At 39.9% G+C, this 15210-nt stretch overlaps 1 protein-coding gene across 3 annotated transcripts; it reads right to left on the reverse strand.

Annotated features, from left to right (window-relative positions):
- Positions 1–8662: 8662 nt before the first annotated feature.
- LOC122035166 (disease resistance protein RPM1-like) lies at positions 8663–12135 on the reverse strand. Of its 3 annotated transcripts, XM_042594565.1 has the most exons (3): positions 11835–12135; positions 11201–11677; positions 8663–10837 (listed from the first exon to the last, which is right to left on the reverse strand). In XM_042594565.1, exons 1-3 carry the CDS (start codon positions 12066–12068, stop codon positions 9071–9073), a joined length of 2478 nt encoding a protein of 825 aa, XP_042450499.1. In that variant the 5' UTR covers positions 12069–12135; the 3' UTR covers positions 8663–9070. The 3 variants fall into 3 exon arrangements, with proteins under 3 accessions (XP_042450499.1, XP_042450500.1, XP_042450498.1); XM_042594566.1 differs by having other exon boundaries at positions 8663–11306; positions 11835–11973; XM_042594564.1 differs by having other exon boundaries at positions 8665–11677.
- Positions 12136–15210: the final 3075 nt, after the last annotated feature.

Below are 15210 nucleotides of genomic sequence, written 5' to 3' on the forward strand. Positions count from 1 at the left end.
AAGCTGAGCTTAACTAGGTTTGGTCAATTATTATTACCTCTCATGAGGCTCCTTGGGCAATGCCCATCCGTGCTCCTCTATGTTTATTATCCCAGCTAGCACTGGGCTATATTTTATCAAGTATGTAATTTTTATCAAGTATCTTTTCAAGGTATTATTCAGCTCGACCGATATTGACTTTCCTTCCTAAAGGCATGTCTCGATCGATACTGGTCTACTCACTCGAAAGTATATCCCGGCCGATATTGGCCTTCCTCTTTTGAGGTATATCCCGACTGATCTTAGCCAACCTCCCTGGAGGTATATCTTGATCGATATGGGTCTGCCTCCTTGGAGGCATATCCCGGCCGATATTGGTCTTCCTTCCTGAAAGTATGTCTCGATCGATATTGGCCTGCCTCCTTGGAGGCATATACCGGCCGATATTGGTCTACCTCCTTTGAGGTATATGCTGATCAGTATTGGCCTACCTCCTTTGAGGTATATCCCGACCGATATTGGCCTACCTCCTTTGAGGTATATCTCGGCCAATATTGTTATTCCTCTTCGGAAGTATGTCTTGCTCGATATTGGCTTACCTCCTTTGAGGTATATCCCGACCGATATTGGCTTACCTCCTTTGAGGTATATGCTGATCGATATTGGCCTACCTCCTTTGAGGTATATTACGACCGATATTGGCCTACCTCCTTTGAGGTATATCCCGGCCGTTATTGTTCTTCCTCTTCGGAAGTATGTCCTGCTCGATATCGACCTACCTCCTTTGAGGTATATCCCGGCCGATATTGTCCTACCTCCTTTGAGGTATATGCTGATCGATATTGGCCTACCTCCTTTGAGGTATATCCCGATCGATATTGGCCTACCTCCTTTGAGGTATATCCCGACCGATATTGTTCTTCCTCTTCGGAAGTATGTCCTGCTCGATATTGGCCTACCTCCTTTGAGGTATGTCTCGACCAATATTGATCTATCTTCTCCACTTGGTTATCTTCTTTCCCTTCCTTATCGGGGATCCATGAAACCTAACCCATATCACTAGCCTTCCCTTCAAGTCTAGTCGAAGGAGGTGTAGACGACTGACTAGATACAAGTCTGATTTTGATTTTTCCTACCCGTGACTCTACCACAGGTACTGAAGTGACCTTACAAATTTTGTGTACAGCTATCTTGTGAACCTGAGTACAGTGATCCCGTGAACCCTAGTACAGTGATTCCTTGGGTCCCTTGATCCTTTAAATAGGGCTACAACCCTCTCTTCGTTCATCACCTACCTCAGTTCTTTTCCTTCCTTGCCATCTCTTCCTGCTGAGAGTATGGCCTTAGATCCCCTTCTTCGAGGGCGACTCTTGTTGCACAAGGCGAGATCTATGCATGAGTTTATTCAAGTTTTTTGCTTTGGCCGACTCTAGGGTTTGAGAGACTATCCCGAAAAATGACGTTTCTCGAGATTTAGAATCTCCAACCAAAGGTGCAACTGCTCTGGAGACTCAATGAGCTTTAGAGGAATTCTCCTTACTTAGGGAGGACCAACAAAATAGCCCATGGATGTTGCTACGAATGCGTAGCCCATGTTGCCCTTGGGCTAGGCTTGGTTGCTCTTGTTGTAGAGCTCTAGGGTTCGAACAGGGGAGAGGCTCTTTCAGTCACCTTTGCACCATGGCCTGAATAGATCTGCCCCCTTCCCCTTGCCCTTGAGTCTTCCTGCTTCATAGTTTCCTTTGTCCCGGGCAAAATATTGCCACTTCTGCCGCCCGGGCAAGCTTCCTTCGTGCCTGGTAAAATATTTCCACTTTTGTTGCCCGGGCAAGCTTTCTTCGTGCCAGGTAAAATATTTCCACTTCTGCTCCATGGTAAGTTTGACTCCAGTGGAACTGAAATTTTCTAAGCATCCCGAGAGCTTATGTTTGTAACTTTTGTTATCTTTTCGAGGTTTAATGTTTTGAGAGGAAATGTAATGTTATGTATTTGATCAGATTCTAAGTGTAAAAACAATCTTTTGTATTGAATCGAGTGACTCTATTGAATCCCTCTAATTCATAAGAATAGATGTAATGTTGTGCCCATTACCCACTCGTATATCCTACGTGTTGCCATTTCGACAAATATTTTTTCATTTATCACAGACAAGGTTATCCTGACCGCTGGTGTACTTACCTATTATAGCTGATGTTATACCGACCGATATTCGGTTTATCATAAACAAGGTTGTCTTGGTTGATGTTATACTTATCTATTGTAGCTGACGGTATACCGACCGGTATTAGCTTATTTATGTTTTATACTTTATCTATTATAACTAAGGTTATGCGGACCGATATTATAATTAAAATTATTTCGATCAATGCTAGTCTATGTTTTATAACGACATTAGTTGGGATCATGCTTTATGCCCAAATAACTTTCCTTATTTTTTCTTGTCCTTAACCTGGATTTAGTCAAACTCAATCCCTCTTCCTTTATTATGCCTAGTAAACTACGTCTTCTTTCAAAATTTCCTTGCTTGTTATTGACTTTTCCCTTGGTAAGAGAATGTCGGAAGCGTATAACGAGGTGTTACCAACCCCGGCATGATCCGATCTGTCGCGTCCAACATAAATGTTTCTTTATGATTATGTGACACATACTTTCTCTCTCTGCTGTGTCATGTAAGCATTTGTCCTTTTTCCTGTAATCCTCAATGTCTATTGAGATAAAAATGTTTTGATCTAACGACGGCTATATGTTTTTCAAACCCTAAACCCTTTGTCTTCTTTTCACCTCTGTCCCTTCCTTTCTTACCTTAACGTTCCTTTCTTGCTGCAGTCTTTGATCAAACCTCGTGCTCACCGTTTCCTGGTGATCTCTTTTCTTGCTTCCAGTAAGTAACCTGTTGTTCTACTAGCCTTTACTTCTGTCTATGGCTGAGGAGACGATTGCTCCTTAGTATGTCCAAATGTCTTCTTCCTTTGATAAAAATGCTAGGCTTATTATTCATCATCAATATGAAATCCCCAGGGAGTATAACATCTTAATCCCGAAACCAGATGATCATCCTCATCGTCCCCTCGCTAATTGCGTGACTTTTTTCAAGGATAAGTTGATAGGAGGTTTAAGGTTTCCCATTCCTCCTTTCCTAATCGAAGTAAGCCAGTATTTTGATATTCCTTTGCAGCAGTTTGCACCTAACACCTTTCGTTATCTGTGTGGTGCTTACATGCTATTTTGTCTGTTAGATATCCCTCCTACTCCTCAAAATTTCTTCATGTTTTCCTGTTCCAATCCCGGACTAAAATGGTCCGGGACTAAAATGCTAGTTCGGAACCTGGTGTTTTCCTGTTCCAATCACGGACTAAAATGGTCCTTTTCGAGGATATGCCCTCATCTCTTAAAGCTTGGAAATCTCGTTTCTTCTTCATAAAGTTTCCAGGACCCATTCCTTGGTCTCATGCCTGGAAATCCTCCTTACCTCCCTTGCCTGACGTCAGGGAGTTTCATCTTCATCCCTCCTTTCCTATTTACTGTGAAAAGTTGTTATGTCGTCGGTTTTCTATCCCTAAGTGGCTGAGGGTCGACCTTCTATACTTATTTGGTCTAAGCCCCGTCAAACCTACTACACAAGGCTCTTTAGGTAAAATTCTGCTTCTTCCTTATTGATTTTTATTAACTTAATCATTTTTCTATCTTTGTAGTGGATAATTTTTATTCCGCTCTAATCGATGAAGAACTGCGTCTGGAAGAGGATGCAATTCGCGCAAAAGAACAAGAGCTTCTTGCTGCCGTTACTCTGCCGCCTCCAGTTGAAGATCCGACTCCTCTGGTTGAAGTTTCCAACTCTCAGGTGGTTCCTGAGGCTCCCGAAGACCTTCCCGTAGAAATTCTTGTTGTTTCTTTGCCGACTATTCCTTCACCAGTGGCTGCTGCTCCTTCATCATCCACCCCCTTCCTATTATTGAACTCACGTCTCCTGGGAGCTCCGGTAAATCGATAGCTGAAGTTGCTACCGGCAAACGTCCGGGGCGCAAGCTTACTAGGGCTCCTCCTCCGAAAAGGAGACTTATCCTTCCTGTCGATGAACTTGTCTCGGAAGATTTTGTTCCTTCCGACGAACCTACTTTGGCTGAGCTCTATCCTTCTCTCACCTTCTCTGCCTCACCCTCTTCTAGCACTAGTGCCCCTGGTGAAGTTTATTTCACCTTTCCATTGTCTATTCCCGAACTCGGATCCTTACCTTCCTCACCCTCTTTTTATTTAGTTTTTGCTCCTCCTTCTATTCCCACTTCCTCTTTCTCCGCGGGTTCTTCCACCATTCCCGTCCTCCCCATATTGCTAGGAGGTTCCTTTGCTAATGCTTGGGAGAAAGTTCGTCCTATTTTTGAAGAACTTACCACTCCTGAAACAATTGATCATTTTTCCCATAGTGAGAATCAGGTATGTTTATTAACGTCTACTTTTTATTCATCAGTGATTATATCATAACCCTTTATTATATTTCTAGCGATGGATAGAAAATATGAGCTTGTCTCGGCTAATGCACAATTTATACAACGAGAACAAGAAGCTAAGATCCGAGAACGACAAGCTGAAACAGCAAGTTACTGAGTTATCTTCTGCCACACTTTCCGCTGCCTCCAAGAAACAGCTTGAAGTCCAAATTGAAAGTCTCCAGTCGTAGTTCAAATCATCTACAGATCTCAACAAAGAATTAACTTCCAACTTGGAGAAACGGACAGCTGAGCTTGGCAAGTTAAAGGTTGATCACGAGTCGGCATTGGCTGAAAAACTTAAGGCCTTACAGCTGAAGGATAACGAAACAACTTCCTTGAATACTTCCCTGAATTCAGCTAAAACCGAGGTCTCCACCAAAGAAGCCGAACTGAAGACTTCCCAGACGGCTTTGGTTGTCTACAAGGCTAACGAAGACACTCGCTACAAGGAAAGGGCCACTATCATGATTAAATCTACTGAGTTCAACAGGCCGATCGTGAAGTCGATCCTAGCAGCCTTCACTGCGGGAGCTGAAGGGGCGGTTCAACAATTGCGAGAGGAAAACTTCTTATCTCGTGATCCCCCTCCCAACTTCCTGAATCACTGCAAACTTATCGATAACAGGCCTCCTGATCTATTTCCTCAGTTGACCTTAGAATGATTTTCTTACTAGAATTCAAATCCTTGTAAGGGGGACTGGGACTTTGTGATGACAATCTAGTAAACTTATGTAAAGTTGATCCTCCCTTTTCATTGTTAAACCTATTCTTCCTCATGACGATTGTTTGTTTTGTTTAAATATATTGAATGTCACCTGGCTAGCCACCATAAAACTTCGCTCAACATATTATAATGTTCTTCATTTCGACCGTTCTATCGTGACCGACCAGTGTATATCAACGCTGACAAATATCGTCCGATATTTTATAGCTAATTGTGTCCCGTTCGATTTAGTACAGTCCTATTGCAATATTCAATATTGGTCGATTTGTTATACTCGATTAATTTATACTTGTATTTATGCATATCATCTTATGTATTATACTTAACCAAATTTCATATGGTTTTATCATGGTAGATGTCACCTGACTTACCATTATAAACCTCTGATCGACATATTAGAATAGTATTTATCTCGGCCGGTCTACTATGACTGACCGATTCATACTCATATTTATGAATCTCGTCCGGTATCTTCTAACCAAGTCCTGTTTGCTGTGCTAATTTCGACATCAATTGTTTTACTATACCCGGTCGATATATCCTTATGCAGGAACATATCGACTAATGCCTCATACTCAACTTTCGCCCGGTCTATTATGCCCATTTGGGTTTGTTGTTTTATTAAACAAATAATCTGAACTTATAGTACCTGACCGATTTTCCTCATATTTGTCGAACTCTCTTAAGAATTAAACTTATATCTAGGGAAACTTGGTCGCATTTTTCGAGGAAGATTACTCAACTTAACATCTCTTCCTTGGGATTCATCTTCCTTTTTGAATTCGATTTTATCCTTTAATTTCATTACCTATTTATGACGGTTGGAATTCCGAGTACTTTCCCTTTTTCTATTTCTTCTGCTATCTTCATTTGGGGGTTTTAGCACAGGATCGAAAGGAAAAATAAGGGTTTTAAGAAGTTCTCTTCCGCTTTCCAACTTTTTTCTTCATCTTCCTCGATTCATCCTCCTTCTACTGTTCTACCATGGCTACTTCTTCTCATGCATGGTTTCTTTCGTGTGCTTCCTACCTCACAGAGACAGAGGAAGTGGATTTAAAGGCGAGCTATGGTTTTCCTTTCTATATAGTTCGTCCTACTCCTCAGGATAGTCCACATCTTCCTCCTTTAGGGTGTATATCTATCTTCCGGGACCAAGTCCTACAAGATTTTCGATTCCCTCTTTATCCCTTTTTTCCTGATGTTTGCCTCTACTTTAACATTCCCCTTAATCAGTTTGTCCCTCAGTCTTTTTCTATCCTTATAGATTTTGTCGGGGTGTCTAAACTGTTAAATTTTCCTTTATCCCCTCGTCTTTTTCATCACTTCTTTGTTCCTCGTCAAGTAGATATTGGTGTCTTCAAATTCCAATCTCGTCCCAAGGCCATTTTGTTCAACCGAATTCCTCCTCAAGGGGAATGATATCATAAATTTTTCTTTATGCGTCTCCCTTCTCCTCCTTTTTTTCCTATCCAATGGATATATGATCTACCTCCAGTTCCTAGTACCCACAATCTCCTTAATGATCCCTCTGTTGCTTTTGCTTTATCTAAGCTAAAGGGGGCAAAATTTAGCTTACCACATTTGATTGTGGAAAGCGTAAGTCTGTAGCTAATTGATCTTTAAAAAAGGTAATGCAGCCATCAGGAGGGAGACAAGGATGAGCATCAGGTGGCGGGACCCTAATCTGGTATTCTTTAGGGATTTTATACAAAGAACGAATGGAGGTTCGGTCTGTAGTGGAAAAGGAAGAACAAAATTGAGCATACCAAGGGAGTATAGATTCTTCAGCCATATCGAAAAATGGAAACACTCGAGGAATAAACGACTTATTAAATCCTTAAAGAGAAAAGGTCACAGAAGGAGACCGGGGAAGACGAAGAAGCGCGAGTTGTTGAAAGAGGTCAGAAAAGAAAATCACCAAGGAACAACTGGAGGAAGACGAAGGGTAAAATGTTAAAAAAGACCTAGGGTTTTAGGGCAATATAAGGATCGTCGTCAAAATAAAATGATTCGATAAAGGAGAGTCATCGATCTACCAAGGAGAATGTGTGATAAGACACGAACGATAAACGTACTGAGGGTAACTTAGAAAAAGGAGAAAAAAGGATACGTGGCGCTCACCCAGGACGAGACATTTATGATGGACAGAACAGATCGAATCATATATTGAACCACCATATCTTCGAACATTCTCTTTCCGTTGAAGGACCAATTACCTATAAGACCACTTTGAAAAATCGCGTGAATCTCAAAAGTGTAAGAAAATAAACAAAATTTGTAAACAGGGAAGAGACCCTTGACAATTGTAATCCCGACCGACCGTGTGTGCAGAAGGGAACCCTGAAGTCCGGTTGAATTCATATTTATTCGGGCGTACACATGGGACCCCCCCCCCCATTCGATCAATCCTCATATAACCAATCACATACTTCTTTAATTGTCTTTCTACTCTAATTCTAACTAGCTCATCATTCTTCTTAGGCACTAAGGTGTATGCATGGAAAATGCATCTATGAGTGGAGAAGGATTGGTACAGTAAGAGAATGACCAAAGTGAAAACTCAGATTTGGTTAAGGACATGCAAACTAAATAAATTTAGATGAAGCAAGAAACACTTAGCAAGTTAAATAGCATAACCAAACATAAATATAGAACTCTACATTATCATTAGTAATACAGTCATAACTCTTAGACTTTTGAAAGTCTTCCATAAAAGGACATAGCAGATAAATAATCTTCTACTTGTCCCAATCCCTAGAGCTACCAGATTGTTCTTCCCATCCCAGGTACGGGCGTGTAGTAGATTGACAGCCTGGACAGAGAGGAGAAGTTCATCCTGTCCTCTTGCACTTGTGTGATTCACCCTCTGATCTAATCCGATCTAACTCAGCTTGCAGAAAATTCACCTTAGTTTTCTGCTGGTCCAAGTCTTATTGTTGTTCCGATATTAACAAACTGTCTACATGAACCTTCTTGGTTAAAACAGTTAAACCGAGCGAGTACCCCCGCACTCATATATGCTTGGCTGGGCAAAGTCCGCTTGAGCATAAAAGGATTTAGCCTTATATATAACTCTCAACATATTACCGGTCGATCGCAGGCTGAGTAAGCCCCCCCCCCCCCCCCCCCAAAACCCCCGCTCATATATGCTCAACCGGGGTAAAGACAAGTTCAACAGAAGGTAGTCCAAACATATGGCCGGCTTGAACGATTGGTCAATACATATTCAACAGGTGGTATTCCTAAATAGTATATACGGCCGGCTTGAACGACCGACCGAGACATATTCAATAGGAAGTATTCTTTACAGTATATACGGCCGACCTGAACGATCGGTCGAGACATATTCAACAGGAAGTATTCTCAACAGTATATACGGCCGACTTGAACTACTGGCCGAGACATGTTCAACAGAATATTTGGCGGGAAATATCTTCTAAAAGTTTCTTCAATTATAATGGCGTGTCCCCATTATAAATACAAGTCATAAACAACAAAATTGATACATCTAGGGTAAAAAAAGATTCCTTAAAGGATTATTGCACGAAGTATAGAAGATGACTTCATCTCCTAACAAACCCTAACGAACCAGGGACCACTTCACGACTACGAAGATCACGTGAGGTAGTATAAAAAGGGGGATCCTCTCCATTGGCAATATAGGCAAGTTGTAGCATCTAAACTCTATTTCACTTAATGTTCTTCTTCTTCTTCTTCCATCTGTGAGAAGAACGGACTTGAGCATCGGAGCGCCTAGCTAGGGATCCCCACCCATCTTAGGTCACTAACGCTTTGTTGGCTCGTCTCACTGTGCGCAGGAGCATTGAGGAGTTCTTTCGGATCTTCAGAGTTCATCTTCATCGGAGGTCATCATCATTCATTAGAGCCAATGCTCATCTTCGCAGATTTCAGACATGATCAAACTGCTTATTAAACCAATAACAACATTTGGAATACCTCTAATTCTTTGTCGGTCTTCATTGTCATCGTCATTTCTTAATTTTTCCACTAGCTCCTCAGGCATGTTACACAGATCTAGACTTTGGAGATTGGCGAGAAACTCGATACCAGGAGGGATCATTCTTAATTCTCCAAGACTTCTCATTATTAGCTTAAGTAAATTTGGCATGGCACCTTCCTCTATCACAATATTATTTAAGTTTGTTAAAGTGTCCAAGAAAAGCACCTTAAGATTAAGGAACCAACCTGTTCTAAAGTGTAGTTTTTGCCCGTCATATGAATCACCCCACAATGTTAACTCCACTAGTTTATGCAATTGTCCGAGTGAAGGAAGTGGATCTTCGATTAAATGTGACGAGAACAATAGCACATCTGTGAGTTCTTCACAAGAGCAAATAAATCTAGGCATTTTCCCTTCAAATAATCTACCACACAATACCAACTTCTGAAGTGGAGGAGGTGGAGAATTTAATATTTCAAAGTTGAGTTGTTCTTCACTCCTTGCAGACAAGGATAAACTATGAAGTTTAGTCAGCTTAGTCAATGAGGTGCAAAGCTGAGGACAATGGGCATATTCCACCTCTGTAACTGCCAATGTTCGGAGCTCTTTCATGTCTTCCAATTGTTGAAAAAGGTTCTTGTTTGCTTTAACATGTCTGAGGGTTTGTAGGTTCTTCCACTGCCATGCCCCTTTGAGAGTTGGAACACATCCAACTACAGTTGATCCCCCAAATTCAATTTCACATGGAAACATAAATAGGTGACGAAGTTGCTTCAATTGTGTCACACCACGTGGGAGCTTCACTATATTGGAACCACTGAGGTCAAGTGTTTCCAAACTCTGGAGCTTTTGGATATTGTTGGGAAGTTTTTCCACTTCTGTATCCCTCAAACACAAATAGTGAAGGTTAAACAAGGCTGAAATTTCATTTGGTAAGTTGGAGATTGGAGTTCCTTCCAGCTCCAACACCCTCAACATTTTGAAACTAGTTAAGACTGCTCTTAGGGAATCTGAGCTAGAATTGCAAGTTGAGAACATAACCAAAGAGCGAAGTTGTGAAAGGCTCAGGCTCCTATCTAAATCAAGGGATTCATCATTTGTTTGGATGGAAAGGCGGCGAGTTTGAAAGTCCAAACCTGATTGTGAACCATCAAGAATCATGCTAAATTTTGCCTTTCTAGATATTGCTAGTGTTACCTCTCTTACAACGTCATGCATTTTGAAAGTATGAAGTCTCCCAAATGCATTTCTGTTAACCACTTGAAGCATGGACCGATCCACAAGTTCAGCAAGATAGTCTTCAGCCTCCTCTTCCATTGATCTGTTACTGCTCTTTGCCTCCACAAATCCTTCAGCTACCCACAATCGGATTAGTTTCTTCCTGTTTATTAGATAATCTTCAGGGAAGATGCTACAAAATACAAAACAATTCTTTAAATAGTAAGGCAAATCATTGAAGCTCAGGTTGAGAATATTCTTCACTTTATCTAGCACAGGGTTGTTTTCAAACTCCCATTGAAGGTTATCATAGACTTTCTTCCATTCAGTTTCACTCTTTTCCTTGAATGATAATAAACTGCCAATTGCTACAATAGCTAATGGTGAGCCTTGACATTTGTTCAAAATCCTACCGGTGTAATCCTCAAGCTCTTGTGGACAATCTTTATTGTTCTCTCTTCGAAATGCCTTCTTGCAAAACAAAATCCATGCATCATTTTCATTAAGTTGTTGCAGCTTCATGATATGTTCTTCATTTGCTATCCTTGCTACTTCATGCATTCTAGTGGTAATAATTAGTCTACTTCCATTGTTGCTATCAATAAAAGCACGACTAATATCATTACACAAGTCTACATGCCAAACATCATCTAACACAATTATATATCTCTTTTGTTGCAAACTTTCTTTGATGATGTCAAATAACTCTAATCGTTGCATGGTAGTGATACCATTTGGGACAAGCTCCTTTTTTCCCTTGAAGATTTCCTTGATCATTATTCTTAGGAGTTCTTCCAGTACACTATAAGTTTGTGAGACTGTAACCCATACCTGACAATCAAAGTGACTCTTCACGGTATTATTGCGATAGACATCTGCAACGAGTGTAGTTTTCCCATGGCCACCCATTCCCCACACTGCAATTGCTGTCATTTTCCTGCAAGTATCAGCATTAGTCAACCACGAAAGCAACTTAGATTTGTTAACTTCTATCCCCACTAAATCATCTTCATCATTTAACATGGGTGAATAAGCTCGATAATGATGTGTGTCTCTTTCTGAATTCTTCACTCCGTCCTCATTGCCACTTATTGTTATACCAAATCGATCTCTCCTGCTTGAAAGTTCAGAAAGATCTCTCTCCATCTTTTCTAACCGAGAATCAATACCACGCCAAGCCTTAGCAAGATTGAAACAAAGGTCAGATGGTGCCGTGAGACAATTCTTCCATGTCCTTTCCCGTTGTCTTCCAACCAGATAAAGGTATTCATCGATGATGTCTTCTATCTCGAAGGCGACCTTCCTCACCTAATACACAATTCATGAAAAATTTGGTGCTTATTTTTATGGCACCAATTGTTTGATTGAATTCCTCAAAAAGCAAGTATAATAAACAAAAAGAATATTGAGAACTAATGCATGCATTGAGGAATAAAAGTCATAGAAGTAAAGGAAATGGTGTCACCTGTTCGATCCAAGCCTCGAGTGGTTTGTTAGTAGCAATAGTGAACCAATTAGAACCTTCGAGGAAGGCCTTCATCACTATGAACTCGTCGGTGATTCGTCTCACTCTAGCGTGTATCTGATCTAAAGGTGGAGTTGTGTGCTGCAGCAGTATCTGAGAGCATCTGCTATGCGCTTGGTTGAATGCGACTTGGGCGAGCTTGTTGATCAGCAAGGAGATGAAAGCAGCCTCCATATCTAGAGATAGCTATCTGCCTTTGCCAATCTCAACTCCAACTGGTGTTTTGTTCGTTGCAGTTTGTGTTCTTAATTTTGTGGCTAACATCAGTTGAGCATTTATAAGCTTACCTATAATTAATAAATAAATAAATAAATGAATAATTAACAAGTGAAGTCGTATTATTTTAATACAATAAGTCAATCTAAATAATACACCGACAGCCGCCAATAAGTAGTTTGCATTACTAAGAGAGAGGAAGCACATGCACTTGGCATGCAGCCAAGAAGTCTGGCTAACAGCTGGGCCTCGTGGCCTCCACTCATGAACTTTTAATTGTAGTCCCCGGACAGTTGCACATGATGTATTATTATCATAAAATTCAAAAGATTGAATCTTTGACAGTTGCACATGATGTATTATTGAATCTTTATTAATAGTTGGATCTCTAGTATATATATATATTCATCTAGAAATAGATTGATTGAGACACCTGGAATAAATAAATCAATTTTATCATCATAAAATTTTAATTATAGTAAAAATGATTATATATATATATATAGAGAGAGAAATGATTCTCGCAGCGAACTCAGTCAGTGAAAACCCATCGCGACTGAGTTGGCTGCTTGCGTGGCAATGCCCACCTCAGTGAATCGAAGATAACACCCGTGCCCTAACTTTTTCTCCTCCCCCTTTCTCTTGCGCGAAGCCCGTCGCTTCCTCCCCTGCCCTAACTCAGTTCCTCCTCCTCCTTCCTCTTTCGCGAGCGTTTCTGACTTCCCCTTCGAGAAGAGAGAAGCGAAGCCCGTCCCCTTCGCGCCCTAACTTCTTCGGCCGTAGCCTCGCGTTCTCCTTCCTCTTACTCCCAGTGAGTTTTTTTTCTTTTTTTTTCACAGTTCCATCTTCTTCTTCCCTCCCTGACTTAGCTACGGGGTGAAGTAATAGCACCAGCAGACAAGGAGCAGTGAGCACTATTTGAGGTAATCAACTTCTATTCCATTTGTTGTTCTTCTTCTTCGGTGCTTCATGGTTCTTACAATGTTCAGGTTCTTAAATTGGTCAGGTTCTTAAATTGTTCTTACAATGTTCAAGTTCTTACAATGTTCAGGTTCTTAAATTGTTTAGGGTCATGTTCTTACAATGTTCAGGTTCTTAGTTTAGGGTCATGTTCTTAAAATGCTTAGGTTCTTGAAGAATGTTATAGATTTATCAATAACAAAGAAAGAAAATATATTTGCAGTAGTAATGTGAAATGAAAGTTTTTTCTTCAATATAAACTCATAATCATGTTTAGAATTGACCATAGTATTTGAATATGTGGGTTTACCTTCGAATTCACTACTCCTTTTGATTGCTAATATCCAAAAGGTATTATTGATTTGCCCTTTTATTAGGTTGCTATTTCATGGCTGAATCAAGTTACAGCAACATCGACAATACAAGATTTCAACATGTAACATGTAGGGAATGCGGAGAAAGAACAATGGTGTGTGTTTCTAAATCAAACAAAAATCCTGGAATATACTATTACAGATGTGGGCAACATGGATGGCAAAAGTGGGTGACGATTGATACTACTTCATCCTGCAAAATTGAAAGTGAACACCATGCTTCTCATGGGCATAATCAAAGAATAATCAATGTACCAAAATTCATTTGGATATTAGTGACGGTGAACTTGATTCTCTGTGTCGTAATCCAGATTGGGTTGTTAGTTCATCTATTTAGTTAGTGTTAAGTAATGTTTGCGTTGTAATGTACAAGCTGTTAAGTAATGTTTGTGTTGTAATGTTTTGGCTATTAATTCATTTGGATATTGTAATGTTTGTGTTAAGTAATGTTTGTGTTTTATGTGATGCCATTGATTTGAGAATCATTCCTCTTGTATAATTTATGTGATGGTTATGCTAATACTGTGGTAATAATTTATGTGATGCCATTGATTTAGTAATGTCTGTACTATCCATTCATGCTTCTTGATTCTAATTAGTGTGTTTTACCCAACCTAGCTTAACTCTATCAGCATGGTGGGATGCTTCTATATGGTTGTTCATTGACTCTGAAGAAAGACCAATATTAAAATTTTAGCTTTTCAATTCTCAATATTTTTGTTACGTACAATACTTTTTCCATCATACCTTAAAATATTAGGCGACTAAAATTCATTGGTTATGACGTACCATAGGTGAGCCTTTCTATGATCTCCATTCTCTACTTTTTTTTCCTTGACCCAATATTGTTATTAGCAGTTAGTTATTGCCTTTACCATAGTAGAATTCCATAGCTTGTAGTGTGCATGCTCATACCTGAGACTCCCCAAAGACTATCCACCTTCTGTGCCAATCACTTTTGTGAACCACTTATGTGCAAAATGCAAATGATTTGTCTCAGCATGGATGTCACGTTGTCTAATTTCCACAGGCTTCCTTTCCTTGCTGCTGTCAGAACTGGTGCCTTAGTTCTACTTGTTTTTGTTTCTTTGGTTACTTAGCCCCTTAATTCTACATTGCTTGTTCTGAAATAATAGTTTCCAAGATGAGATTTCGATGACAGAACAAAGGAAGGAAAAAAGAAACAATGAGTTTTGCTTCTGCAGTGATTATGTGAATTAGTATTATGCTATGGTTAAATTTGTATTTAACCTCATGTAATCATGTTATATTTTCCTTTTCAGTCTCCCATCTGGCATGGGTTCAAACAGACAGGAAACCTCATGTAATCATGTTATATATTTCAAAAAAGAAACTTTTGAATGAGTCTCAGAAATATTCTAGCAATCTTTCTCGTGAATCAGTGATGGAGCAACTCATCGATGCAAATCAGGGGCTGAATTTTCAACAGCAGAATAAAGATTTATTTAATGTAACTCCAAATTAAGCTAGAATAACACTTCCATAGACTCCAGATAGAAGCTAGAATAACACTTTCACATTACAAGTAAGCTATGCCAATTCCATCAAAGTAACTCCAAATCTAAAAAGACTCTAGATACATATACATACGAGCTCAACAATTATGCCAAAAAAACAACAATGAACTAGGCTCCAGTTACATATGCAGGTTAGACAACAGCTTCAGAAAAAGCTTCAGACCCAGTAACTCCCTGCAGCAGGTTCAACCCTCATATATCATAGATGCTCCAGCAGAATTTTACTCA

The sequence above is a fragment of the Zingiber officinale genome, chromosome 11B, assembly GCF_018446385.1.
Source record: "Zingiber officinale cultivar Zhangliang chromosome 11B, Zo_v1.1, whole genome shotgun sequence".
NCBI classification, from domain to species: Eukaryota; Viridiplantae; Streptophyta; class Magnoliopsida; order Zingiberales; family Zingiberaceae; genus Zingiber; species Zingiber officinale.